The 19,905-nt window shown below is 42.8% G+C and overlaps 1 protein-coding gene across 3 annotated transcripts in view; it reads left to right on the top strand.

Moving 5' to 3' along the window:
* Positions 1-1,122: 1,122 nt before the first annotated feature.
* The window catches only part of arhgap18 (Rho GTPase activating protein 18), a 28,477-nt gene continuing 9,694 nt past the window's right edge, over positions 1,123-19,905 (top strand). The window contains exons 1-4 of one of the 3 annotated variants that reach the window (XM_045719456.1): positions 1,123-1,279; positions 11,421-11,617; positions 18,731-18,966; positions 19,290-19,350. In XM_045719456.1, coding sequence (XP_045575412.1) covers positions 1,236-1,279; positions 11,421-11,617; positions 18,731-18,966; positions 19,290-19,350 — 538 coding nt within the window. In that variant the 5' untranslated portion in view covers positions 1,123-1,235. 3 annotated transcript variants of the gene reach the window in all.

Here is a 19,905-nt window from a genome sequence, read left to right as displayed (position 1 = left end):
ATGGGGATGAGGTAGTTGGATGGGCTATATACAGATGGTCTATGTACAGGTGCAATGATCTGTGAGCTGCTCTGACAGCTGACGCTTTTTAGAGGTGAAATAAACACAATTGTTATTACTGTATTATTACTGTAACAAAGTGTTATTACAAAGTGTTACTACTGCATTATTACTGCACCAAAGTGTTATTACAAAGTGTTACTACTGCGTTATTACTGTAACAAAGTGTTATTACTGCATTATTACTGTAACAAAGTGTTATTACTGCGTTATTACTGTAACAGTGTTATTACAATGTGTTACTACTGCGTTATTACTGTAACAAAGTGTTATTACTGCGTTATTACTGAAATAAAGGGTTCTTACAAAGTGTTATTAATGTAACAAAGTGTTATTACGGCTTTATCACTGTAACAATGTGTTATTAGAAAGTTGTATTACTGTGTTATAACACATTACCTCATTAACACTAAGAAATCTTTGAGATAGCATAGTGGTGAATGTGATTAAGTCTGAGCATCTGTTGTCTGTCAAAGCCCTTTGGATTAAGCATGCTTAGAATTACTGAGGCAGTAGTGAGCAGTCAGTTAGTCGCTCCTCCTCGTTACCTTGATTGGTGTCATTTCTGTACTGAAACCAACATCCTTCTCTTGATGGGGGTCAGTCTGCTGATCACTCCATTCTGCAATACTGACCCATGTCAGTTGTAATCCCAGTGACCCCACATTTACACAGACACACCCCAGACAGGGAAGAAAGACTGAGGGTAAACTAAAAGGATTGAAAAGCTACATCAGGAAGTACAGTATCTACCCCTAATATGGTTGATTTGCATCACACAACAAATACAACTGTCAGACACACAGTTTGATTTTCAACTGTCCCCCTTCCATTCACTTTGAAGACATTAATAGCAGCATGTTCTTTGTAATGGATTTGTAGTTGGAATGAGAGCACAGGAAAGAAGGGCATTAATCATTTAATGAGATTACGCAAAGGTGCTGGAGGGTGTATGGGAGGGGACCCAAGGGCAGCTCTTCGGGGGCTGATTGCCTACTGTGAGTGTGTATGCTCTCTGTGAGTGTGTGTGCGCGTATGTTTGGCTGTGTGTGTGCGTTAACACCACTCTGCAGCACATGGCAAGGTGAGCCATGGAGTCGAAGAGGTCCTCCCCTCACATGGGATAAGGGGGTTCTCCTCCTCTCTGCCAATAGAGCGTTGGACCTCAACACAAAATGGTTACCATGGTTTCCAAATTCGTCTATTATCTTCATCTAAGGTATGGAACCGATTTTAGGGCTTGCTTTACTGAATGTGTGTCACACTCTATCTATTATGGGATATGGACTTGAGTGACTTATGTGTCGACTGTGTTGCAAGATCTCTGAAAACACATGCTATCCTCTTTTTTTCTGATGAGGTTCTGTGTGTTGAGACAGGGCAGCTTGGTAAATGGTGGGACTTCATAGATTATAGCTACTGAAGTCATTCTTGATAGTCCTTCAGCCACGAGAAATATAAAGTTGACCGAGCTGCAGAGGGCAACGCTCTCAGAAATAAGAAATGTGAATAATCAGGAATAACAAAATAGTAATCCATGGGCGATAAATCATATGAAGGCTAATTGTTCCGACAAAATAAACATCTTAAACCTCGTCACCGAAGAACATGAAAAATATTGTGTTGACGTTCCTAAGCTTGTGCAGGAAGCCAAGCTAAAAACACCACTGTCATGTGCAGATTCAGTTTCACTCCATTCTTGTACCTGCTGGTGTACATTTCACCTTGGTAAGAGCTTTTCTCATGTCATAGTCCACACCTGTCCAGAAGGACTGAGGTGGGGTGTTATTAGTCTAATATCAAATTTATATAAGGGTGAAAGTGTAACATGCCAAGAATATAAATGTTTCTGTTTAGTGAATTCTCACAAGCTTTTGTTAGGTGTTATCACAGCAATGGATCCAGTCCCCTTTGAGCATCATTGCCAGTGATTCTTACACAAAGGGATTTCCTCTGCTGCACCTGACAGACGTAGAACATTTTTTGTAACTGACCACCAGATGGCAGTATAGAGGTAGCCTACTAATTTGCTGTTGTGTGGGAGGCCTTTGTTGTAATGGCCAGTGCTGCTCAGATGTCAAACCTATGAGGCGTGTTGGAGCTGGTCTGATAACTTTCCACACCATTATAACCAGGAGAGAGGTCTTCCGATTCAGCCTGCCAGACTAATGAATATTCACTAATTGATTGGAACAGAATCTAACAGTTTTTAAGTGTAACATAATGTCTTTGGCTTCTGGCACGCACCAGCGGCCCACGTAAATATCTAGCACTTCAACAAATAGTCATTTGGAATATGGACATTTACATAAATCTCACAAAATACACGAATTAAATTATATGTAACATCAAAATTGTTGTACTGCCGTTACTACCGTGTTACTACATAGGTATAAGATCAACGTAATTCATGCTTAAATGCCATGAATCCATATAATTAGATAGTCACAGAGGACCTCAGATCAATAGTGATTAGAATAATGCATTTTAATTCACAAAGTACAGGTGAAATGACAGGGAATAAGTCATTATTGTGCATTATAATGCATACTACATCATGATTCATAACAATATAGGCCAAATATGAGCTATAACATACTGCAACTTGGAATATTACGGTAGTAAAACATCATTGTTCTGTTTTCAGGTTTATGCCTAATATATGCCATTTAGCAGGCGCTTTTATCCCAAGCGTTTTACAGTCATGCGTGCATACATTTTACGTTACTCGACAAACGTATGACCCAGATAGGATATCAGTAGTGCTGGGGCCAATGGTCGGGGGACCATATAAAGTAAGTTGATAAGATAGATGGCTAAAACAAGAATATAGTGATCTTTCATACAGTCTTATAGGTCTGGCCCACCCAAATTACAACGTCCAACAGCATTCTGGGCGGTGCTTTCAGGCAGCTGTTGAGTATCCATGTGTCAGTTCGTTTTGCATGTCTCGGTGCACCGGGTGTTCAGAGCTTGTATATTTTAGACCATTACATTGGTACTTAAAAAAAATGTACACCCACCCGGAGCACTGAGTCATGCAAAACGAACTCTCCCCATGTTATTAGAGGAGGCGGTGAGCTCATTGAAAAAGACAACTCCCCTCACACACAGAACAGCTCTCCTATTCCTGGAGGCTGTACATTCAAAGTTAACTGCGAACTTCAACAATAATACGGCATGAGTCGAGCAACATGAGTCGCCAGCAGGACCCCAAGGGAGTCATCTTGACCGGATATATTAGCAATATTGAAGTTTTATCGCCTGCCTCGGGTGTCAATAGTGCCGAAGAGATCGAGTCTTCATCGCTGAGGTGAGCGTATAGTCTGTAATTGACCATAGCCCACACCCTACTGTAAGTAACATTGTAACATTGCCGCTTGAATAGTTAAGAAAAGGTGCAAAGGTCTTCCAGTTGCCCCGCATGTAACCTCTAACAGAAAGAACACTCCGTGTAACGTTAGTCCACAAGTCGCCCCTGACTTTTCCATGTGTTGATACATTGTTACCATGTTGACACATTGTGTGAAATGAAATAAATTCTAGACTAAACAAGCAGAGGGAATACAGACGTGCGTATGATAAGACAATAGGTTTTCTGGATTAAACTTTTTTATATCATATGTAAATCATAGAAGTAGGATATAAGTGATGTTTCATATGTAGGCTACGCTTCCGTCACAGTGCCGAAATTAGACTGTCCAAAAACACCTCGTTTGGTTAAGCTAGAGAACTCGAGCGTTAACCCTAACACAACATATATTCTATTTACACAAACGTTGTTTGTTCTGCACATGTTTAAAGAACTGTAAACACTATCCAATAACAACCCCCACGCATACAGGGTGAGGACACACACATGAAGACAGCACTGGCCAGTTGAAACATGATGCTGTTTTTCCAGTTCAAGTGGCCATCTGTAAAAGCCAGTATCTATTATAGGCTGCAGCTACAGTGGAGGAGCCCTGGCGTGTATGCAGGTGCCTCCACTCACCAGCTGGGTCTGAGGGTCCCCAGTGGCCCTACAGAGGGCTGTCCCGGCCAAGGCTGTTTTGGATACTACGTACAGGGGTCTGTCTGTACTACTGTGCCATAGTAGCACCATCCCTATTTGGCATGGTGTGGTAAATGTGGCACCTACATCACTTGTTTGTCTCATGTGCCAGTTCAGTTGGTCTCACTTCTGCTTGGGAACAGAAAGATAAAACCAACTGGGTGCATGTTGTGGTCAATGAATGTTGCCCAGTTTGTTGGAATACTAGCCTGCAGTTACAAGTTTAAGTTATAACGAGAGATTTTGCCACCAGCTTACTGAGTAATTTTGGTCTTACTGTGTAAACAAGTTACCGGTGGTACATAGTGGACTACTCGCCACAGAGCTTTTGTTTTCCACTTATATTATTAGATAACTACTCATTCCGTGGAAGCAAATAGAAAGAACAGAGTACAGCACTTTTAATGAGTTGATAACAAAACAGTTTGTACAAAAGAATGTGGTATACAGACGGGTGTGTTGGTTCTTTGTGCCTGCATGTTTTTATTAAGTTTAGGATGTAGGTATTCATGTTTTGGCCGTAAACATATTCGTTCACTGTATACATGTTTATATAGGAGAGGCATTAATGAATAATTGATCAAGTCTTTTTGTATTCTTTACATAATGTGGTGGGTCAGGTTATACCCAATCAATAAGCTCCGCTTGGTAGTGTGTTAGCTGTTTACTCTTGACTAGTTTCTAATGTTCAAAACATTTGAGTAATTTAGCAGACGCTCTTATCTAGAGCGACTGCATACATGTTCATACTGGTCCCCCGTGGGAATCAAACCCACCACCCTGGCTTTTCAAGTGCCATGCTCTACCAACTGAGCCACAAAACAGCGGGGTTAACAGGTAAAAGTCAAGGCCAAGTGAACAGCCTGTGTTATGATTTCCATCGAATCAGGTGAGCCGCTGAGCTTTTTTGTGAGTGAGATATAATATTGACTCAGGGACGACCTACCTTAAAATGCCTCCAGCAATGTAAACATTATGATGCTACCACATGGAGTCAGTGCACAAAATCAACACCGGTTATCATCATTGTGTTATTGCTGCTGTTTGTGTTTTTATTGTTTTTCCATTGACACAGCAGCATTCCCTGTTGTTTCCTGGTGTTGGAAAATGTATTTCCACTTCCAGTAGAGATTATTCTGACTTGTGTTCATTTTTAAATCCTTTATCACTAAACTGCCAACGACGTCTTTTGAACGTCATATGTAATGAACATTCCGACCTAGACATTTCCTAAATAAGTATAATTAACACATTCACGTTTTTAGAATTGTGAATAAATAGACTGACGAACAGTGCAGTCTCTGACGAATACAATAACACTTCTTTTGAACAGGGAAGTGTTTGAAAAGTGTTCTTACCCTTTTTCTTCTATACAGAGGAACATACACTATCTCAAATCCAAGAACCCATCACTGGGGGCTTTCCCATGCAGTCTGTCCAATCCAGCTGGCCCATATGACTACAGAACTTTGGCCTCAGTTCTTTGGAGCTGTCACCATTGTGGATACATTCATCAGGGACCACCGTATCTGCCCCCACATCTTGTACACGTGTTAAACCCAGCCTATTCTCCAGTCAATGACATGTCATTTGAGAGTGTACTTGGGCAGTAAGTATTATACAGGAGATTGGAGGGTCAGACTGAACCCCCAGCAGTAACGTTCCATGACTCTGTTGGGGTTGTCACAGCAATCAACCGGCTTGGGCCCATGTGTCGCTGTATCACATGTAGTGGATGTTTGGAATGTGCCTTATGAGTTAAGTCAAACTTGATTGCTAGTGCATGTGATTAACAGTAGTGTAATCCCCTGTTTCCATTGTGGTGCTAAACCATGCATGTTCTGCCGCTATGTATTTTAGACACCTGTTGTCACCACACTTTGCCCCACAGTACCACACTCAGGTTACGGTTTAGTAAGCCTTCGAGATGGTACAGTACACCGATGCCACTGCCCCCTGAACTGCACTGTCAGTTCTTCTGTATGAATGGATCTACATTATAAACTGGGTGGTTCGAGGCCTGAATGCTGATTGGCTGAAACCCAAGGTATATAACACTGTATACCATGGGTATGACAAAACATGTATTTTTACTGTTCTAATTACGTTGGTAACCAGCTTATAATAACAATAAGGCACCTTGGGGGTTTGTGGTATATGGCCAATAAACCACATCTAAGGGCTATATCCAGGCACTCTGCGTTGCGTCGTGCGTATGAACAGCCCTTAGCTGTGGTATATTGGCCATATACCACAACCCCTCGTGCCGTATTGCTTAAAAGTATACTATGACCCCTCTCCTTTGTGTCTGTATGCAAAATGACCAGGCACTAAACAGCAGAGAAAGACTATGTTGTTTACCTTTTTGTCCTTGAGCACTGGCAGTTTGTCACTCTTGGAGCCAGCAAGATAGCTGACCTTTCCATGTGAATGGGTCTGGCTGTGGGGTAACATTGGTGGTGTGTACATTGCTGGGATACTTGACTTTCCTTCCTTGTTCTCTTGAGTTCAAACCTTGCATGTGCTCCTAATTGGGAAGATTGTTTGCATTTCTGTCTTGGGATGGAATGCAAACTAACATTGGAGCACATTCCGCTTTTCTCCTTTATTAGCAGTCTATTCCCCTCTAAACCAAATATTTGTGCTGTGTTTTAGCTTGTTCCCCATAAAGGTTTGAATAAATAGAATGTTTTCCTACCCTCAGATTCTTCCAGAATCGTTCAAACGTTGTGGCAATATTATCTAGAAAACAGACAGCGATTGATTTGTGAAAGCATTTCCTCAACAACCTCTCTGAATTTGCAATGGTGTGTTATTTATCCAGGGCCAGAAATGTCAGGCGTTACTGATACCCTGTGTATTTCCTGTGGCTGGGAAGGAGCTGAGGGCTGACTCATTTTACAACCTCCACAGACCTCTGGCCTAACAGGCTTGCTGCTCATTTATATTCTGTCCTGTCTATGACCATGGAGGGTAGTGTGTACGGCCAGTACATCACTGGGGCCACGCTTCCTGCCATCCAGGACCTTTATACCAGGCGGTGTCAGAGGAAGGCCCTAAAATGGCCAAAGACTCCAGCCACTCTAGTCATAGACGGTTCCCTCTGCTACCGCACGGCAAGTGGTACTGGAGTGCCAAGTCTAGGTCCAAGAGGCTTCTAAACAGCTTCTACCCCAAGCCATAAGACTCCTGAACATCTAATCAAATGGCTACCCGGACTATTTGCATTGTGTGTGCCCCCATTTTTACACTGCTGCTGGTCTCTGTTTATTATCTATGCATAGTCACTTTACCTCTACCTACATGTAACCTCAATTACCTCGACTAACCTGTGCCCCTGCACATTGACTCTGTACCGGTACCAGAGGTCGACCGATTATGATTTTTCAACGCTGATACCGATTATTGGATGACCAAAAAAAGCCGACACCGATTAATTGGCCGAATTTGTTATTATTTTATTTATTTTTATTATTTTTTAAAATAATTTTTTACATTTGTAATAATGACAATTACAACAATACTGAATGAACACTTATTTTAGCTTAATTTAATATATAAATACTATAATATATAAATACTATCAATTTAGCCTCAAATAAATAATGAAACATGTTCAATTTGGTTTAAATAATGCAAAAACAAAGTGTTGGAGAAGAAAGTAAAAGTGCAACATGTGCCATGTAAAAAAGCTAACGTTTAAGTTCCTTGCTCAGAACATGAGAACATATGAAAGCTGGTGGTTCCTTTTAACATGAGTCTGCAAAATATTCCCAGGTAAGAAGTTTTAGGTTGTAGTTATTATAGGAATTATAGGACTATTTCTCTCTATACGATTTGTATTTCATATACCTTTGACTATTGGATGTTCTTATAGGCACTTTAGTATTGCCAGTGTAACAGTATAGCTTCCGTCCCTCTCCTCGCTCCTACCTGGGCTCGAACCAGGAACACATTGACAACAACCACCCTCGAAGCAGCGTTACCCATGTAGAGCAAGGGGAACAACTACTAGTCTCAGAGCGAGTGACATTTGAAACGCTATTAGCACGCACCCGCTAACTAGCTAGCCATTTCACATCGGTTACACCAGCCTAATCTTGGGAGTTGATTGAAGTCATAAACAGCGCAATGCTTGAAGAATTGCGAAGAGCTGCTGGCAAAATGCACGAAGGTGCTGTTTGAATGAATGCTTACGAGCCTGTTGCTGCCTACCATCGCTCAGTCAGACTGCTCTATTAAATATCAAATCATAGACTTAATTATAACATAATAACACACAGAAATACGAGCCTTTGGTCATTTAATATAGTTGAATCCGGGAACTATCATTTCGAAAACGAAACGTTTATTATTTCAGTGAAATACGGAACCGTTCCGTATTTTATCTAACGGGTGGCATCCCTAAGTCTAAATATTCCTGTTACATTGCACAACCTTCAATGCTATGTCATAATTATGTACAATTCTGGCAAATTAATTACGGCCTTTGTTAGGAATAAATGGACTTCACACAGTTCGCAATGAGCCAGGCGGCCCAAACGGCTGTATATACCCTGACTGCTTGCACGGAACGCTAGAGAAGTGACACAAATTCATGTTAGCAGGCAATATTAACTAAATATGCAGGTTTAAAAATATATACTTGTGTATTGATTTTAAAGAAAGGCATTGATGTTTATGGTTAGGTACATTGGTGCAACGACAGTGCTTTTTTCGCAAATGCGCATGTTAAATCATCACCCGTTTGTCGAAGTAGGCTGTGATTCGATGAGAAATTAACAGGCACTGCATCGATTATATGCAACGCAGGACACGTTAGATAAACTAGTAATATCACCAACGATGTGTAGTTAACTAGTGATTATGTTAAGATTGATCTTCTTTTATAAAATAAGTTTAATGCTAGCTAGCAACTTACGCGAGGGCAGCAAGAAGCCAAGGTAACAGGTAGTCAGCCTGCCATGCAGGCTCCTCGTGGAGTGCAATGTAAGGCAGGTGGTTAGAGCGTTGGACTAGTAACCGGAAGGTTGCAAAAACGAATCCCCGAATCCCCCCTGAACAAGGCAGTTAACCTCGTTCCTAGGCAGTCATTGAAAATAAGAATGTGTTCTTAATCTGATTTACCTAGTTAAATAAAGGCATAAAAAAAAATACCGATTACCGATTTGTTATGAAAACTTGAAATCGGCCCTAATTAATCGGCCATTCCGATTAATCGGTCAACCTCTAACCGGTACCCCCTGTATATAGCCTCGCTACTGTTATTTTATTGTTGCTCTTTAATTATTCGTTTTTTTTTCTATTTTACTTCAGTTCATTTTAGTAAATACTTTAACACTTATTTTTCTTAACTGCACTGTTGTTAAGGGCTTGTAAGTAAGCATTTCACTGAAAGGTCTACACCTGTTGTATTTGGGTATGTGACAAATACAATTTGATTTGAACTCTTCACTGCGAGAAATGGACCAGGAAGCCATGAAGAACACTCTGTAGGCTCATAGAGCTGGTATTTAAGCTCATTTGTACTCTTTAGTTTGAGGTTATCACATATTATTTCTGTCACATTGGTTGTGTAAAACAAACCTTTTATCCCTAAGCTAAGGTGTACGTTAGCCTGTGTAGCTCCCTCCAGTAACAACGAGCACAACCGTTCCTTGATATTAACTGGCGGCTTTATTCTGTAGTTTTAGTCAGAATTATCACCTTCCCGGAGAAATATAAAGTAAATGAAAATACAGTTAAGCACACTCTTACAACCTTCTTGTCTTACGAGTGACTTATTAGCTTGGTATAACTCTGAAGTGCTTACATACATAAACAGTTTAGCCGGAACTATAACAGTATTAGATTAAATACATGAATAAAGGGAAAATACCTAATTGGCTGCTTATTACAGAAGGGAGGAAATCAAAACTTCACACTTAATATTCCTGGCATGAATTCACGCTTCAACCTTAATTATTATAACGTTACCATCCTAACATACACACTTCAACCTTTACGAACTACACCCGATGACATGAACATTTAGCAAACACAGCGCGGGATTGCCTTCACTCCAAAGGTGTGTTGCTACAATAATGATCCCTGTTACAACAGTTATTAGCCACGTAGTTCCGCTTGTCTTATCATTTCCCCCGCATAGCGAACACGTAAACAATTCAAACAAAAAACAACGACATGGACTTACAGGTTAATTGTCAGTTACAGCCTGGCCTGGCTTGACCCAGATTGACTGTTTTGTATCAAGTGCGTAAGCAGCAACAGTAATTTGGGAGTGTGGAACCGCTGAGGTTTCATGATTTATTTTTGCCACTCTAGGTGTCCCTTTAAAGGTCAAATGCAGCCGTTTTTAGCTCAATATCAAATCATTTCTGGGTAACAATTAAGTACCTTACTGTGATTGTTATCAACTAAATTGGTCAAAAAGAATCAACAATAGCTTCTTGGCGAAGAGCAATTTCTCAAGCAAGAATTTTGCTAGTACTGTCTGTGAGTGGTTTGACTGGGAAGGGGAAAACTCAAAATGACCTATTATTGGCAGAGAGGTTTGGAACTCTCTTTCTTATTGGTCTATTAACTCATTTACTGCATGGTGATGTCACCGTGGAAGGCCCAAACTCCCTCGCACCAAAACAGGCTGAAATTTCAGGCAGTCTTTTCAAACAGCTTTTACACTAAAAGGGCATTATCATACTTTTCACAGTAATATTCCAACCTCATAGTATTGAAATGTGTATATAAAACACAGGAAAATCACATTTTTTGACTGCACTGGCCCTTTAAGTGCAACCACCAGAACTATTTGGGGGAGTGTAGCAGCTTTCTGATGCCCATCAGGAGTCCTCTTTGTGCTTTCCCAGGGTTCACTCACACGGAGAAGCCTATCTGGAGCAAGCCAAGCCTTCACCAAGCCCGCAAGCCCACACATGCATTATCCTTAAACTAGTATCTTGGCATTCTGTAAAAGGGTCTAGGCTGTGGCCAGCTAACAGCAGGGGTTGCACAGAACTACGTGCTGTAAGTGTGACACAGCCAGAGGAAAGCAGAACTGCTGCACTGACAGACTGAAATTAGTTAACCCTTCACGTTAATGCTAATCCATGTTCTATGTGGAAAATACAACCACATTCTTGTGAAAACACCGCGTTCATAGAGTTCCAATCCTAAAATTAGTACCAGACAGCCACCCAGTTTGTTTACTCATTATTAGTATGGTCTGACTTGTAGTATTTATAACTTACTTTAACTCTAATAAAATGACTGAAATAGTACTCATAATATTCTCTCCTTTGTCCACCAGTCGCAGGACAGGCCACTACAGTGTCCAGAACCGGGCCAAAAATGCACCGGGAAAGCCCCCGTACCACCGCTGTAACTCCCAGGACTCGTTGGACGAGCTGGCCATGGACGACTACTGGACCGAGGTGGAGAACATCACCCTGAGTGCAGAGGGGGACGCAGAGCCACAGGAGGAGGTGCAGCTGAAGGTGCCTGATGGTATGGAGCTCTACTCTATAGCAGGAGTGTCCACTGAAAGTATAGAGGACCATTATGCCCTTTCCTTCACCTTAAGTTGTTGAACAACTGCTTCAGGGTAACATTTTAGACAGAGATTTCAGGTGTAGTACAGTATTCACTATGTACGTTATATGACTAGGGATTTACCTAGATCACTGTCTGAAAGGATAATTTTTTTTAATTATAAACGCAACATGAAGAGTGTTGGTCCCATGTTTCATGAGCTGATTACAGAAATGTTCCATACGCACAACATTTCTCTCAAATTTTGTGTAGAAATTTGTTTACATCACTGTTAGTGAGCATTTACTGCAAGATGGCGCCGGATGGGAGGGCTGCAGTCTTATCGGCTCTTAACCAACCCTGCTATTTTGTTTGTTTTTTTGAGTTGTTCGTAAATTGTTTCGTACATAATGTTGCTGCTACCATCTCTTATGACCGAAAAGAGCTTCTGGACATCAGAACTGGGATTACTCACCTCAAATTGGACGAGGAGTTCTTCTTCAATGAGTCAGACGCAAGGGATATACTACAGACACCTGACCAGGCCCAGATCCCTGTGATTCGCTGGAAAAGGAAACATCGGTTTTGCGGAAAAGAGATCAGGATGCCTTGTGAGGATCAGGTGACGGGTGGTTAATCTGCCCTTGCCTTCCGTCCTGCTAGCTAATGTTCAATCGCTGGAAAATAAATGGGACGAACTGAAAGCATGTATATCCTACCTATGGGATATTAAACTGTAATATCTTATGTTTCATCGAGTCCTGGCTGAACGACGACATTAAGAACATATAGCTGGTGGGTTATACACAAACTCGGCAGGACAGAACTGCAGCCTCTGGTAAGACACGCAGCGGGGGCCTATGCATATTTATAAACAATAGCTGGTGCACGATATCTAAGGAAGTCTCAAGGTTTTGCTCGCCTGAGGTAGTGTGGTCTACAGCTTATCATGAGATAATCTATCTACAGTTGAAGTCGGAAGTTTACATACACCTTAGCCAAATACATTTTAAACTCAGTTTTTCACAATTCCTGACATTTAATCCTAGTAAAAAATTCCCTGTTTTAGGTCCGTTAGGATCACCACTTCATTTTAAGAATGTGAAATGTCAGAATAATAGTACAGTGATTTATTTCAGCTTTTATTTCTTTCATCACATTCCCAGTGGGTCAGAAGTGTACATACACTCAGTTAGTATTTGGTAGCATTGCCTTTAAATTGTTTAACTTGGGTAAAATGGTTCGGGTAGCCTTCCACAAGCTTCCCACAATAAGTTGGGTGAATTATGGCCCATTCCTTTTGACAGAGCTTGTGTAACTGAGTCAGGTTTGTAGGCCTCCTTGCTCGCACACGCCTTTTCAGTTCTGCCCACAAAGTTTCTATAGGATTGAGGTCAGGGCTTTGTGATGGCCACTCCAATACCTTGACTTTGTTGTCCTTAAGCCATTTTGCCACAACTTTGAAAGTATGCTTGGGGTCATTGTCCATTTGGAAGACCCATTTGCGACCAAGCTTTAACTTCCTGACTGATGTTGCTTCACTATATCCACATAAGTTTCCTCTCTCATAATGCCATCTATTTTGTGAAGTGCACCAGTCCCTCCTGCAGCAAAGCACCCCCACAACATCATGCTGCCACCCCTGTGCTTCACGGTTGGGATGGTGTTCTTCTGCTTGCAAGTCTCCCCCTTTTTCCTCCAAACATAACAATGGTCATGATGGCCAAATGGTTCTATTTTTGTTTCATCAGACCGAGGACATTCCTCCAAAAAGTACGATCTTTGTCCACATGTGCAGTTGCAAACCGTAGTCTGGCTTTTTTATGGCGGTTTTTGAGCAGTGGCTTCTTCCTTGCTGAGCGGCCTTTCAGGTTATGTCGATATAGGACTCGTTCTACTGTGGATATAGATACTTTTGTACCTGTTTCCTCCAGCATCTTCACAAGGTCTTTTGCTGTTGTTCTGGGATTGATTTGCACTTTTTGCACCAAAGTACGTTCATCTCTAGGAGACAGAACGCGTCTCCTTCCTGAGCGGTATGACGGCTGCGTGGTCGCATGGTGTTTATACTTGCTTATTATTCTTTGTACAGATGAACGTGGTACCTTCAGGCATTTGGAAATTGCTCCCAAGGATGAACCAGACTTGTGGAGGTCTCCAATTTTTTTTCTGAGGTCTTGGCTGATTTCTTTTGATTTTCACATGATGTCAACCAAAGCGGCACTGAGTTTGAAGGTAGGCCTTGACATACATCCACAGGTACACCTCCAATTGACTCAAATTATGTCAATTAACCTAAAGCCATGACATAATTTTCTGGAATTTTCCAAGCTGTTTAAAGGCACAGTCAGCTTAGTGTATGTAAACTTTTGACCCACTGGAATTGTGATACAGTGAAATAATCTGTCTGAAAACAATTGTTGGAAAAATGTATTGTGTCATGCACAAAGTAGATGTCCTAACCGACTTGCCAAAACTGTAGTTTGTTAACAAGAAATTTGTGGAGTGGTTGAAAAATAAATTTTAATGACTCCATCATAAGTGTATGTAAACTTCAGACTTCAACTCTACCTTGAGAGTTTTCTCCACTGTATTTTTCGTAGCGGTCTACATACAACCACAGACCGAGGCTGGCACTAAAACCTCACTAAATGAGTTGTATTCTGCCATAAGCGAACAGGAAACGCTCATCCAGAGGCGGCGCTCCTAATGGCCGGGGACTTTGTTGCGGGGAATCTTAAATCAGTTTTACTTCATTTCTATCGGCATGTTAAATGTGCAAACAGAGGGGGAAAACATTCTAGACTGCCTTTAATCCACACACAGAGATGCATACAAAGCTCTCCCTCTTCCTCCATTTGGCATATCTGACCATAACTCTATCCTCCTGATTTCCTGCTTACAAGCAAAAATGAAAGCAGGAAGCACCAGTGACTGTCTGTAAAAAAGTGGACAGATGAAGCAGATGCTAAACTACAGGACTGTTTTGCTAGCACAGACTGGAATATGTTCTGGGATTCTTCCGATGGCATTGAGGAGTACACCACATCAGTCACTGGCTTTATCAATAAGTGCATTGAGGATGTCCTCCCCACAGTGACTGTACGTACATACCCCAACCAGAAGCCATGGATTACAGGCAACATTCGCACTGAGCTAAAGGGTAGAGCTGCCACTTTCAAGGAGTGGGACTCTAACCCGGAAGCTTATAAGAAATTCCGCTATGCCCTCCAACAAACCATCAAACAGGCAACACGTCAATACAGGACTAAGATCAAATCTTACTACACCGGCTCCGACACTCATCGGATGTGGCATGGCTAGCAGTGAAACGAGCCTACCAGATGAGCTAAATAACTTCTATGCTCGCTTCGAGGCAAGTAACACTGAAACATGCATGAAAGCATCAGTTGTTCCGGACGACTGTGTGATCACGCTCTCCGCAGCCGATGTGAGTAAGACCTTATTAAACAGGTCAACATTCACAAGGCCGCTGGGCCAGACGGATTACCAGGACGTGTAGTCCGAGCATGTGCTGACCAACTGGCAAGTGTCTTCACTGACATTCAATCTGTCCCTGACCGAGTCTGTAGTACCAATATGTTTCAAGCAGACCACCATAGTCCCTGTGCCCAAGAACACTAAGGTAACCTGCCTAAATGACTACCGACCCGTAGCACTCACGTCTGTAGCCATGAAATGCTTTGAAAGGCTGGTCATGGCTCACATCAACACCATTATCCCAGAAACCCTAGACCCACTCCAATTTTCATACCGCACCAACAGATCCACAGATGATGCAATCTCTATTGCACTCCACACTGCCCTTTCCCACCTGAACAAAAGGAACACCTATGTGAGAATGCTATTTATTGACTACAGCTTAGCGTTCAACACCATAGTGCCCTCAAAGCTCATCACTAAGCTAAGGACCCTGGGACTAAACGCCTCCCTCTGCAATTGGATCTTGGACTTCCTGACGGGCCGCCCCCAGGTGGTGAGGGTAGGTAACACATCAAATCAAAGTTTATTTGCCACGTGCGCCGAATACAACAGGTGTAGACCTTACAGTGAAATGCTTACTTACAGGCTCTAACCAATAGTGCAAAAAAGGTGTTAGGTGAACAATAGGTAAGTAAAGAAATAAAACAACAGTAAAAAGACAGGCTATATACAATAGCGAGGCTACTTACAGACACCAGTTAGTCAGGTTGACTGAGGTTGTATGTACATGTAGATATGGTTAAAGTGACTTTGCATATATGATGAACAGAGAGTAGCAGTAGCGTAAAAGAGGGGTTGGCGGGTGGTGGGTGGCGGGACACGATGCAGATAGCCCGGTTAGCCAATGTGCGGGAGCACTGGTTGGTCGGCCCAATTGAGGTAGTATGTACATGAATGTATAGTTAAAGTGACTATGCATATATGATAAACAGAGAGTAGCAGCAGCGTGAAAAGAGGGTTTGGGTGGGGGAACACAATGCAAATAGTCCGGGTAGCCATTTGATTACCTGTTTCAGGAGTCTTATGGCTTGGGGTTAAAAACTGTTGAGAAGACTTTTTGTCCTAGACTTGGCATTCCGGTACCGCTTGCCATGAGGTAGTGGAGAGAACAGTCTGTGGCTGGGGTCTTTGACAATTTTTAGGGCCTTCCTTTGACACCGCCTGGTGTAGAGGTCCTGGATGGCAGGCCGTATGCACTACCCTCTGTAGTGCCTTGCGGTCAGAGGCCGAGATATTGCCGTACCAGGCAGTGATGCAACCAGTCAGGATGCTCTCAATGTTGCAGCTGTAGAACCTTTTGAGGATCTCAGGACCTATGCCAAATCTTTTTAGTCTCCTGAGGGGGAATAGGCTTTGTTGTGCCGTCTTCACGACTGTCTTGGTGTGTTTGGACCATTCTAGTTAGTTGTTGATGTGGACACCGAGGAATTTGAAGCTCTCAACCTGCTCCACTACAGCCCCGTCGATGCGAATGGGGGCGTGCTCGGTCCTCCTTTTCCTGTAGTCCACAATCACAATCCGTCACGCTGATCCTCAACACTGGGGCCCCTCAGGGGTGCATGCTCAGTCCCCTCCTGTACTCCCTGTTCACTCATGACTGCACGGCCAGGCACGATTCCAACACCAGCATTAGGTTTGCTGATGACACAACAGTGGTAGGCCGTATCACCGACAACGATGAGACATCCTATAGGGAGGAGCTCAGAGACCTGACCTTGTGGTCCCTCAATGTGATCAAGACAAAGGAGATTATTGTGGACTACAGGAAAAGGAGGACCGAGCATGCCCCAATTCTCATCGATGGGGCTGTAGTGGAGCAGGTTGAGAGCTTCAAGTTCCTTGCTGTCCACATCACCAACAAACTAACATGGTCCATGTACACCAAGACAGTCATGAAGAGGGCACGACAAAACCTATTCCCCCCTCAGGAGACTGAAAAGATTTTGCATGGGTCCTCAAAAGGTTTTACAGCTGCACCATCGAGAGCATCCTGACGGGTTGCATCACTGCCTGGTATGGCAACTGCTCGGCCTCTGACCGCAAGGCACTACAGAGGGTAGTGCCTATGGCCCAGTACATCACTGGGGCCAAGCTTCCTGCCACCCAGGACCTCTATACCAGACGGTGTCAGAGGAAGGCCCTAAAAATTGTCAGTCTCTAGCCACCCTAGTCATAGACTGTTCTCTCTGCTACCGCACAGTAAGCGGTACCGGAGCGCCAAGTATAGGTCCATGAGGCTTCTAAACAGCTTCTACCCCCAAGCCATAAGACTCCTGAACAGCTAATCAAATGGCTACCCACACTATTTGCATTGCCCCCCCCCCACCCCCACGCTGCTGCTACTCTCTGTTATTATCTACGCATAGTCACTTTAATAACTCTACCTACATGTACATAATTACCTTGACACCGGTGCCCCCGCACATTGACACATTGACTCAGTACCGGTACTCCCAGTATATAGCTCCTTGCCAAGATAGTCCATGTGGCATATCAAGAAGCTGATTAAACAGCATGATCATTACACAGGTGCACCTTGTGCTGGGGACAATAAAAGGTCACTCTAAAATGTGCAGTTTTGTCACATAACACAATACCATAGATGTGTCAAGTTTTGAGAGAGCGTGCAATTTGGATGCTGACTGCAGGAATGTCCACCAGAGCTATTGCCAGGGAATTTAATGTTCATGTCTCTACCATAAGCCGCCTCCTACATTGTTTTAGGAAATTTGGCAGTCTGTCCAACCGGCCTCACAACCGCAGACCAATTGTAACCACGCCAGCCCAGGACCTTCACAACCGGCTTCTTCACAACCGGCTTCTTCACAACCGGCTTCTTCACATCCGGGATCATCTGAAACCAGCCACCTGGACAGCTGATGAAGCTGAGGAGTATTTCTGTCTGTACTAAAGCCCTTTTTGTGGGGAAAAATGAATTCTGATTGGCTGGGCCTGGCCCTCAAGTGGGTGGGCCTAGGCTTAGATTAGGGCCTAATTAATTGAGTGATTTCCTGATATGAACTGTAACTCAGTAAAATTGTTGCATGTTGTGTTTTATATTTTTTTGTTCAGTACATACAGTAGAGCTGACTAGGATAGTCTGGTCTGTTGTCCAGACCTTGTTATTTTGCAATACCGCCACATAATGATTTCTTATTGCTTTCATCCACAGAAGACAATAGACTTGCTTGATCCTACAGGATCAGGAAATGCCTATAAAAAGCACTGCAAAAGTGTATTGTTTATTAAGTCGACATTCATTGTTTTGTCTGGAGAACTTAAAGCAGGAACTTCCTTTTGTTTCCGTTCCTTTCTATAACAAGATGGTTGGTGTTAAGGGGTTAGGAGTGAGATCCTTCCCTGTTTCATGTCTTTCTCTATTCCCACACCTCAGTACATAAAAATCACATAATAGTAATTGCACAGTAATAATCTATGAATTACTTGTTTGTTTCTTTATTATTCAATAAATGACTGTGTCCTCTCGCTAGTCTTCAGGCCTACACCCATATCTTTTCCATTAACATACTACTGCTCTTTTGGTGCAGCATTAATTAATCCCTAACTCAACTTGTCTGTCTGTAGAGGGGGAACAGGAGGAGGCATGGCTGACGGAGGCAGGGCTGGCCACTCTGTTTGACGAGTCTGCGTCGGACCCCGAGGACATGATGGGGCTGTTGTCCACGCTGACGCGCACCCAGGCCGCCGCCGTGGAGAAACGTGTTGAGAAGCTACAGCAGACCCTCAGGAAGAGGAACAAGCAGCACCAAGTACCTGACGTCAGAGACATCTTCAAACTCCCAGGCACGCCAGAGTCAAAGGTCAGCCTACCACCGGTCCCGTTAACATGCCAGTCATGCCTGAGATGCCTCGACACATAAAAAAAACCAGTGACTTGTATACCGTAGTTGGTTAATATAATTACTAATCACAATATCTGTTAATGGACACCTGAATGTGAAGTAATACTTAACTGAGTATCTTAATATTATGCAAAAGAAGGTTTTGTACTCCCAATTGGGGTGAAAAATATGACTTTCTAAAATATCAGCAGTTACTCTTAGTAGTTTTAATCATTAATTGATAAAAATGACCAATATTGAATTCTGATGAGAGCCTGCTTCTGTTTTGTATTATGTTGCAGGAGGATGAAGCCAAGTCACCAGAGAGAAGTGAAAACAGGAAAAAGGATATTACGACAGATGGCATGTACCACAAGTTCTACTCACTAAATCTTTGTCTGGGCATGTTGGTCTATACCTATAGAAAACATCACTGACTCACCACAAAAATGAACTGGTATTTCTATCCACTGTGTTGTTTTTATGTGATACTGTAGATTTCCTGAAATGGTTCATGATCACAGGAAGCAGAAGTGAAGATTCTACAGAAGAGCTGTTGAGTTGAGAAGATAACTCAGCAGTACACGCGCGCACACACACACACAGGAAGCAGGGACATTGCTCTCTTGTCTGTTCGCGCCACCCCTCTGACCTTAACATGAAGGCTGTCAGGAATCCGCTCCCTATCTTCCATTATACACTTGCCTGTTTTCCTATTAGTGGAGATGGCAGGGAGGCACTGCAGTTTTGTGTCAGGGCCAAGGCCTTACATGTCTGTCTGATATGGGTCACAGAGGGCAGACTGGCTCTCTGGCTGTTGACTTCCACAGGACTAGTCGTTGTCCCTTAGTTTCCCTTCAGTGGGAAGAACAGTCACCACCACCTAGTTCTAATCTCCCCACTGCTGACTAGACTTTG

The sequence above is a fragment of the Salmo salar genome, chromosome ssa06 (genome assembly GCF_905237065.1).
Source record: "Salmo salar chromosome ssa06, Ssal_v3.1, whole genome shotgun sequence".
Classification (NCBI taxonomy): Eukaryota; Metazoa; Chordata; class Actinopteri; order Salmoniformes; family Salmonidae; genus Salmo; species Salmo salar.
This window is presented reverse-complemented; position numbering and strand designations above follow the sequence as displayed.